This window comes from Eptatretus burgeri, chromosome 3 (assembly GCF_056783735.1).
Source record: "Eptatretus burgeri isolate ZD-2024b chromosome 3, Ebu_testis_v1, whole genome shotgun sequence".
Lineage (NCBI taxonomy): Eukaryota > Metazoa > Chordata > Myxini > Myxiniformes > Myxinidae > Eptatretus > Eptatretus burgeri.
In genome coordinates, this window is record NC_140963.1 from 138,359,294 (window position 1) to 138,371,868 (window position 12,575).

The 12,575-nt window shown below is 42.7% G+C and overlaps 1 protein-coding gene and 1 long non-coding RNA gene across 2 annotated transcripts in view; one reads left to right on the top strand and one right to left on the bottom strand.

Moving 5' to 3' along the window:
- Positions 1 to 4,626, top strand: part of LOC147031104 (sodium channel regulatory subunit beta-2-like) — a 52,600-nt gene extending 47,974 nt beyond the window's left edge. The window contains exons 4-5 of the mRNA XM_085875834.1: positions 1,894 to 2,056; positions 3,017 to 4,626. Of these exons, the coding sequence (XP_085731960.1) occupies positions 1,894 to 2,056; positions 3,017 to 3,071 (218 nt within the window). The 3' untranslated portion in view covers positions 3,072 to 4,626. The remainder of the gene's footprint in view (positions 1 to 1,893; positions 2,057 to 3,016) is intronic.
- The window catches only part of LOC147031103 (uncharacterized), a 91,221-nt gene extending 80,547 nt beyond the window's left edge, over positions 1 to 10,674 (bottom strand). Inside the window, exons 1-2 of the long non-coding RNA XR_015056661.1 lie at positions 10,544 to 10,674; positions 1,303 to 1,380 (exon numbers count right to left, since the gene is read on the bottom strand). This is a non-coding gene — a long non-coding RNA (uncharacterized LOC147031103). The remainder of the gene's footprint in view (positions 1 to 1,302; positions 1,381 to 10,543) is intronic.
- Positions 10,675 to 12,575: the final 1,901 nt, after the last annotated feature.

Consider the following 12,575-nt stretch of genomic DNA (forward strand, 5'->3'; position numbering starts at 1 on the left):
TGAGTACAGTTGTCAGCAGCTCATTTGGACTAGTTGGTATTGTCATAATTCTATAATCCAGGGCGGTGTTTGTCTCCGGATGTGTCCAGACGGTGTTTGTCTCCGGGTGGTATTTATGGAATGACCGGTAGAAAATGGATTTCAGACAATATTTTGTTTCACACTTCACTATTATTCTTTTTGGAATCATTTTGAGATGGTATGAATCGTAATTAACGCTCCACCGCATGTCTGCCTTCCCTTCCTCTCACCTCATGCTGTCTTCCCTTCCCGCATCCCTCCTCGCTCTCCCTCCCTCCTCTCTCTTCTCTCCCACCCCCCCGTCCTCCACTTCCTCACTTTCCCCCATCCTTCTTTTTTCTTCCCGCTCATTGTATTCCCATCAGCGAAGCGACGAGTGGTATTCGCGAGTTACAAAATAAATAACAAAAACAATGATACCATTGTAACAAAACATATATTAATCAATACTACTAATATTTACAACAATAATAACAATAATGGTATCATATGGCAATAATAATAACGAACATATAATCCCCAGGCTGGCCCCAAGCACATCTGGGCTTGGTGAACGGCAAGCTAATGCTCAAGCAGTACAGCAGGCGGGAATGCACCAAGGCTGTGAAGACCAATGAAAAATTGGTCCATCGGACCAATGGTGCCACTGGTCATATAAAACAAAGGTCATCATTGTATCAATTGTGGTACTAAACATATTAACAACCAAAGTTTTCCAGGTGTTTTTGGAACACCCTGTGCTGCACATTATGATTGGAGACAATGGCTTTCGTCACCTCTTCTATGATTATCTCTCTTTCTACATTTTCATCAACTGCTCACACTTGTTAAATTTTGATCTCACCATCATGCTTTCAAATGTTCTTTCCATCCATTCATTCCTTCCTTAAATACATTTCATCCATCAGCACTTCTTATAAGATCCAATCCAATTGTCTTGTTTGACAGGTATTTTTTTGTGAAATATCCAAAAATATTATGTAATAGCTGTTTTGTCTCATCGCTTTCTCAATTTCGTTTGATTGCCTTTTCCAATCGTCTTTATTCTCTGACATTTTCTCAATTCCTCCCTTTCCCACATTTAAATACCGACCAAAACCCAGTCTCACATGACACGAAAGAGATAAGATGAAGACGTTGGATGGGTTGTTGCCCAGAATTTTTTTAAAAAACAAGGATCATGGAGACCGCTTCCCTCACACTTTGGATGCAAAAGGTGTGTACAAAGTGGAAGAACAACAACAACAGGGATACTTTGCATTCACCAGATGAAGAGTTTACCCTTCTGCGTCGTATTGAGTGAGCTGGTGTCACAATCATGTGTGGGATATAGGAAATACTCTCGAGTGTCGTGGGTCTCTGCAGAAACACGACAAAATATGGAGTCAGTTTTTGCTCGTCCACCAAGTACGAAACAGAGGAAAGACCAGCAAAAGAAGATGCACTCAAGAGTTAACATACTATAGATGCCAAACACTCTCTTCAAGTGAATCAGTACCATCCGCCTCCTGACGGCGTTTTATCCACCAATGTCCTCCCTGTTTTCCACCAGGAGCTCATCCACTTGAGGCCGTAGGCCCTTCCTGGAGTTTGCCACGTTAATTAACTGTTGACCATTCGCAGGTAGTATTGCCGTTTGTCTGTACAACAGCAAGTAGTAATTGGTTGACTTGATAAAAAATTATTCCTGACCTGATTAAAATAAGGCAGATACAAATGTGAATTCATATTTTAACTGTAAATAATTTTGATTGTGTCAACACAAAAAGTTACTTGTAAGAGTAAAAATTATGCTTTTGAATGTTAAAGAGCAAAATTACCACCACGAACAACAGTAGGATCGAAATTTACACTCGTGTTCATGTCCTACAGTTCCTCCCCTTCAGAGCTCCAGGGCTGGAGTCATTGTGGGCAGTGTCGTGGGATGTGTGGCTGCCATTGCGGTCGTGGGACTTGCACTGCTGTTGTGCCTAAGGAGACGCAAGGCTGAGCCTCCTATTGGCGAAGGAACGGACGCAACACCTGATGCACCTCTGTAAGTTACTCAAGTTACCTCGATATTCAGCTCATGCATCGTATTTTAACACAAGCGGTTCCCAATTATCAAGAACCGCAGCGCCAAATATTAAAAGATCATCAACATGAATGCGTTCGGCAACCACTCTAAACATCCTCCCTCCCCAACCCACAATCTCCCCTCCATCTACCACCCACAATATTGATGAGAATATAAGAAAATATGAAGCTGGCCGAATAATACCACACATTTCTTAGTTCATTCAAAGTCGGTCGATGGGTTAAAACAGTACCAGTATAATCCTATATTTTTCAACTAACAGGAGTATATTAAATGCAAGATTCCACGGTAACTTTGTGTTCAATTCTCATCAGAAACATTGAAGGCAGAAATAAACACCCAGCACAACTAAGTCATGTGATTGTCATGGAGTGTCGATTAAAATTAAAATATTTTAAAAACATAATTTAAAAATTAAAATTAAAAAACATTAAATTAAAATGGCACAATTTACAGGTAATGTAAGATAGTATGTAGTATTGTTACACACATGGAATGTGATGTAAAGATTATGAGTATAATGCTTGAAACATCACAGTAAGGAAGGTAAACATCGATCGATAAAACTAAACGCTACGATTACAAAGTTTGAGTCGTGAGCTTGCATTGCTGGGTTGAATGACTGTGTGGACACATCTGAGGTCATCGATCTCCCGGTGTGGTCCCATGATTGAGGTAGTGGACCCTCAATTGGGAGAGTTTCGAAACCTGTTCGAAGAACGGAGCAGAGCTGATGATCCAAGCAGTCGGAAATCCAGTCACTCGCTCAACCAGTTACTATTTAAACTTTTTATTTGAGGTGTACCGTTTTGGCCGTTAATGTCACAACAACAATCACAATAATTTGTTGGAGGATCATTTTCATGATTAAAATAACGATGCGTGTCTGTGTGTGCTTGTTTTTTCACGTGTCTGAAGGTCTCCTGGATCTCATGAAGGCGTGATAAGTACAGGCTCAGACTCACAGAAGTAGAGCTTTAGGTTTGTTTAACAAAGGATGTCGGAGAAGAGGAAGTAATGTTGAAACACTGCCTGGTAGCAATTCAATTCTTGGATAAAAACTTGCAGCTTGCAAATAAAATAAAAAATAAAAAAAACCATTATGATAAAGTACGATGTACAAAACACTCCTGACGAGTTTCTTATCGTAGCACAGAATATCAACGTTCATGGTGGTTATTAAGATTTCTGGAGTTGTGTATTTTGTCCGAAGCAGCGAATGCCTTTCCAGCACAGAATCGTTTTTAAATTATCCTTCAAGCATTTTAATATGCTCGTCTTGAGCATGGTCATTTTTAGCAAAGCCATGATCATTTTAAGAACCAAAACTTGTCATTTTAATTTTGAGACAATGTCAGAAGTTCCACCACCACGGAGTTCGGTGGAGGATCACGTGACAAGAAATTGCTCGGTATCGAGAAGGAACGCAATTTTTACTGAACTGGGATAACGCGGATAACGTTCTCCGTTTCAAAATGAAACCGTTTTCTAAAGCGGCAGCACCAACAAACTTTGACATTTCAAGTGAGCAAAAACGGTGGGTACGACTCGTTGGTAGAGTTTGGATTTTAACTACTGCCCTCGAGATCAACAGGCAGATACCGTTAGCACAGCATTGCGATGAAATGGACCAAATTGAATTTTTACCCTTTGGCAGATTTTTTTTGTGCTAGGTGGCTGATCGAACATAGCAGAGTCTGTTTGTAGCCTCTTTTACCCTTCATAAGAATCTCTTTTACCTTTGGTAAGTACTCATTTTATGCGAAACTTTGTCCTGTAATCACGATGCTTAAGCCTTCGACTGATTTTTAAATTGCTAACTTATACAAAGACCCCTCCTTCAAAGAGCAAAACCCCAACCTGTAGATACATTGCATCCGCACGTGGCATTTGGAGCCGAAGCATGTGCCTCCAGGCATCGATTCATCTCGGTGATGGAAAGTCATGAAAAAGAGAAACAATCTTCAGACTAGTACATGAGGCTGGATGTGGCAACATTGGGGAGGGAGGTGAGAGGTGAGAGACACTGATGTCTTCTGATAAAAGTGATGTTGCTTTGTTTGTTTGTGATTATATATTTGCTTTACGATCATGTGCTATGCAAAAGAGCTCCATGCTTTCCAAATACTCAACAGCATTGTCGTGCATGTTTATGCACGATATCGCATAAATGCATTGTGATAACTACAAGCAACTGTAAACTGCACTTCTGTACGTTTATGCGAAACTCTGGGGACAACTTTGGTTCATGATATATATCAAGTGCCAACGTAATTGGCTGAGAATAACTGCTGGATAGGGTGGCTCAATGCATTTGTGTTTCCCTCAATAACTTAAGGCAATTGAGTAGCTCAGCATCTCAGTGGTGTGCACAACGTTCAAGTGAAGAGCTTGTTTTCGCCGAGTAACCATAAATCCTGCGAGTCATTCTGTCGCTCGTTCTGTAAGCTGTTGTTCATGCCTGGTATAAAACAAGCTAAAGTTCATATTCTTACTTGGTTGAATAAAGTATACTTATGAAATGTAAACCGGTATGATTTTCTTTGACCCCCTTCTCTTTTACACTCACCTTCCTCTGCTCAAATCCCCCACCACAAAAAGGATATTTCGATTCCTGAATGTTAATGGGATTCATCTCTGATATTCACGCGTCAAGTACTTGACACAATAATACATTCAAATTGACAGTGTTAATTCAGTAGTATCTGAATGCACAGAAAGAAAAAAAAAATCACAGTTCGCAAGTCAGACTCAAAACAATATTCAAACAAGTGAAAAGGGGCACGGACATGGAAAAATAACCACTTCCATCCCCTCCCAACCCCCTCAAATTGATGAAGTGAGAGTGCATGCCAATATTGATATATTTTAACCAAAGTCAGTGAAAAAAAACATGCCGAAGAATAACCCAGGTACAAGGTTTCAAACTGACGCGGATTCCATCCTTCCCGTGTCAAGATAAGCATCAATTTGGTTTTAGACCAGGTCACTACATGCTGGATATGCTGCTTCTGCTCTCCCAACAATGGATGGAGGATTGGAGGTCCTCAATAGCAGACATGAAATCCGAGCCATATCCCGAGACATATCACGTGCTTTTGACAGTCTGGCACCCTGCCCGACTTACCAAACTCTCTTCCTATGGTATCCAAGACTATCTCCACTCATGGCTCACAGACTTTCTCTCCTGTTGCAGTCAACGTTTGGCCCTAAATGGAGTTCTCTCCTCCCCTCTTCCTGTCCAGGCTGGAGTTCCTCAAGGTAGCGTTCTGGGTCCTGTTCTTTTTCTGGTTTTCCTCAATGATCTCTCCGACTCTCTGGAAAATCCTCTTTATCTCTTTGCTGATGACTCCACCCTCTGCCGTACCGTCATCCCTCAGACCGGCAAGCAGCAGCTTCTTCACTCTCTGCAGATCAGGGTAAAATCACAAACTGGTCCAACACGTGGAACATGTCTTTCAATCAGGACAAATCTCACACTCTCACTCTATCTCTCTGAAAGGACCCTCTCGAACCCCCCCCCTCCCCAATCTATTTTCTCAACAATCCACTGGAAGAAGTCCTTTCTATTCAAGCTTTTGGATTTCACTATCTGCCATGATCTTTCCTGGGAAAGCCACATTTCCAACCTCGCCTCCAAAGCCAGTCGCCGACTGGGAATCCTCTATCGTGCAAAGTCCTTCCTCAGCCCACCTGAGCTCCTGACCACTTGCAAAGCTTTCGTGCACAGCCTGATGGAGTACTGCCCTCCAATCTGGGCTGGTGCTCCTGCCTCCCACCTTTCTTGGGATCATTGGTATCTCCCACCTTGAGGCTGAGTCATTGGTCATCTCAATCTCTCACCGCAAGCAGGTCGGTGGTCTTTCTATCTCCTACCGTCTCCTCTCTGGTCTCGCCCCTGCTGTGTCTGCGATTGCCCCCCCCCTCCATATTTCCCCAGGGTGCTCAAGGTCCGCCAACAACCCCCTTCTGTTAAAACTACCAAAATCATGAATCACTGAGCTCACCTTCACTCTTTCATTTATCATTTTTCCCACCTTTGGAATATACTCACACACTCTCTTCAATCCCATTCTTCCCTCCAGGCCTTCAAAACAGTTGTTCACCTCCACCTCTTATCATCCCCCATCAAAAACCTCGATCTTTTCTACCCCAGTGAATATACCCCAAACCCACCTCCTGCAAATTCTCTGCTTTCCTTCCTGAAAGTCCCTGTAATGTCCATCTTGAATACCCCAGGTTCCCCATCCCATCCCTCTCCCTTCTACAGATCTCCTAATGTCTCTGTCCCCCACCGTTTTGTCCTTCCTTCTCCCACCCCTCTTGTCTCATGCGCCCCCCCTTGCTGTGCATTGTGTGTTAGCTCTCATACGAGCCTCGAAAATGTATACAACAACTAGAACGGGCACTCATAGAGCGCATACCTTCGCCGCCACTACTTTTTTTGTTCTTGGTATGAGTGTGGGGAACTGGTTTCATATGAATGGTCTTATGACACAAACCACATATCTATAATGTCATGACCCCCCCCCCCGACTTTCGGGGGCTACGGACTAAACAACAATCAACTCACGTCGTTTTGGCGAGTCTTCACTCGCAAGCTCGGTGAATACAACGTTTCAACAAGAGAAGGTAATCTCGTTTGATGCTGGTTTCATGCAAATCGAATAAGAATTGACTGAGTTATGCCGAAAACCGCATATTTTTCAAGGGCGTGACCCCCCCCCGACATTTTACCCCAACCGGTGACATGTGTTATGACGTCATTGTGTCACAAGATTGGGCATTAAATTCTGAACATTTTGGTGCTGGGTTCATGTAAAGCGGACAAGAATTGACCGCGTTATGACAAAAACCGCATATTTTTCAAGGTCGTGACCCCCTGACCTTTGACCCCTAACCGGTAACAAGAGTATGGGCGTCATTGTGTCATACTGCATATCACAAGATGAGGCGTTGAATTCTGAACATTTTGGCGTTAGTTGCATGCAAATTGAATAAAAATTGACCGTGTTATCGTAAAAAGACGATTTTGACCTTTTCGTGACCTTGACCTCGACCTTTGACCCGAACGATCCCAAAATCTAATCGAATGCTTCCTGGCTAATAACCAATTAATCCCACCAAATTTCATGCAATTCGGTTTCATACTTTTTGAGTTATACGAATCACAAGATTACAAATAAATAAATAAATAAATAAATAAATACACGCCGACCAAAACATAACCTTTCGCAGAATGCGAAGGTAACAACAAAAAATCCCTCTGTTCAAGCAAAACTGCTCGGCCGTGTTCTGATGTAATGATGTGGATGGATAAACTATCAGAACAGTGACTGAAACGGAGGAGCCATACGAGCAGCAGCTTATCGACGGCTGTTTTTCGGAATAATTCAAGTTGTTTTTTTTTTAATCTTGGAACCTGAGATATATATATATATATATATATATATATATATATATATATATATATATATACACACACACACACACACACACACACACATACACACACACACACACACACACACACACACACACACACACACACACACACACACACACACACACACACACACACACACACAATAAAGACCCACCCACATCTCTCACCTGTGAATGGAGGGAATAGCTAATCAGCTAAACCCAGGTGGCTCAGATTATATAAATAATTGACCCCTCCCATGCAACTCCAGCCAAAGTAGCTGCATAAAGCAACCCAAGAAGACTTTCACAAGGTAAGTGCTAAATGCTGTTTCAAACCCTTCTCAGAGTTCCTCAACAACTATAAAGACATTCACACATAGAACACACATGAGAATCCCAATGCTGCACTCCCCTCAGCTACCTGACTGGTTTCATCACTTATTGGCGAATCATCAGCGATAGCGTAGACAGCAACGCATACCATCGAGGCTCCCAAGCATGTACCACGTACAAACGTCAAAAGCAGTCAATATATGTGTGAAAAACGAAAACCCACCCACATTTGAGAGTAACGGCCAAGATTATTGCCACCTACTTGTCTCCCATGGGGGAAGTTTTTGGGCTCAAGTGTTTCACGAACCACCTGACAAGGCCTAACTTTTGACTGCAATCAAAACAACGTTTTTTACAACGTCCACCATCGACTGCCAGCATGTGGGTCCTCCGGATTAAAGTCATTCCGATGGAGGTCAACGTTATAGTGTTGCGGATTTGGAAGCTTACTGCACACAACAGCCAGGTCCTATAGATCAGCTATATCGGTAAGTATGTGTTTCTAGTTCGGGTCCCGTCCTATGTTTAATGGGTGATTAATAGTACATGCGCTGCGAGTTATTTTGATAGTTACGATTTAAATTACCAACAACCACAACGACACCTGCCCTCGCTTCCTTCCACCATCATCCACCGGCACCATTGCACGCGTGTGTGTCAGCACGTACATGGGCAGAGTCCAGTGTGCTCGGCGGGGTTTCTCTGGACGTTGGTGTGCTGGCTTAGCCCCAAATATAGACACAAGCATTACACTCTGGCTTCACCCCAAATATGGGCACAAGCGTTTCGTTCTGGCTTGGCTCCAAATATGGGCATAGAGCATTCGCTCTGCCCAATGAGGGAGTGCGAGCGTAGGATAAGAGAAGCGCGTGTAGGCAAAGGTGGAGAGTTGAGACAGAGTTGTTGAGAGTTGTCTTCTGGTCTTCGGAGGAATTGTCATCTGGTCTTCGGTCTTCGGACGTCTGGTGGTCTTCTGAAGGCAGTCATCGCCTTCCTGGAGTCCCGCCAACAGAGCATCTTCTCTTGTGGCCGGTGTGCCTGCGAGCCTGTCCCGCGAGGATCGCCTGCCCGGGCTTGGAGCGGAATTGTGTGGCGGGTTCGAGTCCTGCCTCCGGTTCGTCGAAGAACGCACGAGGCGGAGAGGTCCGAGAACAGGCTCTGAGCTCCAGCTCGCTTTTCCTCGAAATGGAGGCCTCCAATAAAGACCTGATGGGTCCATTCCTTTTTGGGTGTTCGTGTGTGTGTGTGTTTGTGACGCCAGTCTATTAAGTAAAACTGCACAAGTGCTTGTACATAAATTGCTATTCCTTCATTATTCGGTTAACTCTGCCTTCTTGCGTGCTCTCCTGCCCCATTATAAATAAATATCCCTTGTTTTAAATGTTCCAGCTCGTTCCTGTGTTTCTTTCATTGGCCTGGCACGGTGTGTTGAGAAATAGCGAGGCCGTAAATTGTTCATTTGGTCCGCCGGGCCTTGGTAATCTCCGCTCGGGTTACACACGGTTCGGGTTTGGTAACGGCTCGGGTTTGGTAACGGCTCGTTCCGCTCAAGGGTGTGAATTCCCAGGTAACTTTGTCCGCGTGGATAATTAGGAATATTGAAGTTTGGCAATTGACACTACCCTAACCTCACGCGGTCGAATTATTGGCGATTCATGGTCCAGCAAGGGACCCGTGCCTTTCGGACTTATCCAAAAGGCACAACCTCAATTCCGTGCTCGCTCGCCACTGATACCCGGCCCCGTAACAACAGTACAAAAACTCCACATTTATAAAGCACACATTGATGGCTCACCCTGCATGCAAAACACCAGGATGGCAGTTTACAGCTGGGTCGAGATTCAAACCCAGGCCGGCGTGCATAATACCTTCAGCCATAAGTTTGGCTGGCAACACGAAACCCTCCACACTCATCCGGGAATGGCTTTTGAACCTCATCGGACATTATTCAACTCAAAACCCCATTGAAGATGTCAAGGATGCAGATCAGAGCCAAGTGAACATCAAAACAGAGGAATAATGAATGAATGACTCCATCCTGGCAATGACGGTCAGCGTTGCTCGGATCATACTCTGCTGGGAACTTGACAACCATTTCGGGTAAAGTAATACATATTTCATTTTTAATATCTCTTCATCAATGTCAACCTCGGGCACCTCCTAAAACTTTGCCGAATGTTACTTTCCTGGAGGTGGCATTGAATAGAAGTAGAAGTAGAAGTAGAAGAAGAAGAAGAAAAAAAATGAAGAAGAAGAAGAAGAAGAAGAAGAAGAGGAAGAAGAAGAAGAAAAAAATGAAGAAGAAGAAGAAAAAAAAATGAAGAAGAAGAAAAAAAATGAAGAAGAAAAATAAAATGAAGAAAAAAAATGATGAAGAAGAAAAAATGAAGAAGCATTTCAGCGGCAACAATGAGCTTTCAACGAAGATCGAATAATGACGTCACCAGCACGAGGGGGTGGGGGCTATCTGCGCTAACTATTTATTACGTACGCAATGATGACGGACTTTTGACCTCCCCCTCCCGCATCATTGTCCATTTAAACAGCCACATTGCATTCCCTTCAATTCCCCCCTTTCTCTCCCACGAGGCATACATACGTCGTCACTTCCTCTTCATTTTGATTTCATCAATTCGTCTCCTTTCTCCCACAATTCGAACAATTCGTGATAACAGCAACACTCACCTCACCACTTCCCCACGTTCCGTCGACGATACACCGCAGTTTTTTTTACCTCACGTTTTCCTCACAATCGACAAATCTTTCTTCGTCAAAACGTTTCAGAAGAAAAAAAATACAAAAGGGTAAAAATAAATACAAAAGGGTAAAAAAAATACAAAAGGGTAAAAAAAATACAAAAGGTAAAAAAAAAATACAAAAGGGTAAAAAAAAATACAAAAGGGTAAAAAAAAAATTATAACGAGGATAAAACCTTATTATTATTAATTTTTTAATAACGGGGTTTTTTGTAAAACCTTTAAGTGACATGAATAAGAAAAATTTCGAATGGACAACATATCTTCATCAACACATCATCCCTGAAGTAATTTTCGCTCGCTCGTTCTCACAAAAGTCTGGAATTTTTTCGTGCCATCACCACACATATCAACTCAGCTTCGAATTCGTGAGTGAAATCATCTTCTTAATTCCTGCTCTGTAAATTTTAAATCACTTGCAAAAAAATAAAAAAAGATGACGTCAAAAACAAAATTAACAAGGGAGTGACGCGGGTAAAATTACACCTCTCGCTGCGGTACCGCCTTTTACACCGCCACGAAGGGCTTGTTGTTGTTTCTTCGCCGTATTAATTAACATGGTCTTTCATCCAAGAAGTAACGTCGTGTATCTACGACTGAGCTGGGTTGTGGATTTAAATTTTGGAAGTGTGTCGGGTCTTCACCGGCATTGTTGCATTGCCGATAAAGGCCATTGTGTGGTCTTGGTGATCCATTTTGTTGTAAGTAAAAGGAGCTGCACTCTAATGTTGGTTGGTGAAGCCAGTCGGCTGCCACCTTACCCTGCCCATTAGCACGAACGTGTGAACTCTGTGTTAAACAAACTCGAATGAGCTGAGATCCTCGTCCTCCTCATGATGACGTCATAAACAACGAATATGACGTCATTGTGATGTGTCAGGTTTGCGATAAATGATCTGTGCTAATGCCCGGCTTGATTCCCGCAAACAAAATTCAAACAGCTTGCCTAGTTTCGGAGATAATGGTATATGCGATTTCCATTAGTGGCGATATTATGACGTCGATTTTTTTTTTCTAGGAAGAATTTCCAAAATAGGAGATGGTTGCTGCCTGCGCGTGGGCTTTCTGCATATACATGGCAAGTTTCACGAAGATCCGATGAAAACTCTGGGTTCTGAAACAAAAAATGTCAAAAAACAGGAATGACGTCATAAAAATTGATATGACGTCATAGTGATGCATCATATGTGTGGTAATTCATCTCTGCTAATGCCCTGTTCGATTCCCACAAACAGAATTCAAAAAGCTTGCCTAGTTTGAGATAATTTTTTAGGCGATTTCTATTAGCGGAGATGTTTTGACGTCATAACTTTTTTTTTCCAGGAGGAATTTTCAAAATCGGAGATGGTTACTGTCTGTGCAGGGTATTTTTACATATATATGACAAGTTTTAGGAAGTTTCGATGAAAACTGCAGGCTGTGAAACAAAAAAGTCCACAAGACCAACAACGTGAGTAAGACTTAGAGATCCTCCATGAGGATCTAAAAAAGTCCACAAGAACAACAACGTGAGTAAGACTTAGAGATCCTCCACGAGGATATAAAAAAGTCCACATGAACAACAATGTGAGTGAGACTTAGAAATCCTCCACGAGGATCTAAAAAAAGTCCACAAGAACAACAATGTGAGTAAGACTTCGAGATCCTCCACGAGGATCTAAAAACGTAAGACGTGGGAATGAATCTGTGAGTTTCATCCAGAAATCCAACACCAACTCAATCAAACTCTTCCTTAAGACCAGCAGAGGACCGAAGATCAATCAGCTCCTCTTTTCCTGGGTTGTCATCTCTCATTTCTGACAGATCAGTGGTAAAAGGTCTTGATGTCCATCTTTCTGTAGGTATCATGTCTCCTGGAAAGTAGTCAGTGAAGTGATGCTTCAAGATGTTCAAATGTGCTGCGATGTCTTCATTTATTTCAGGCAATGCACCAGGTTCTTCTCTAATGGCCTCATCCAAGT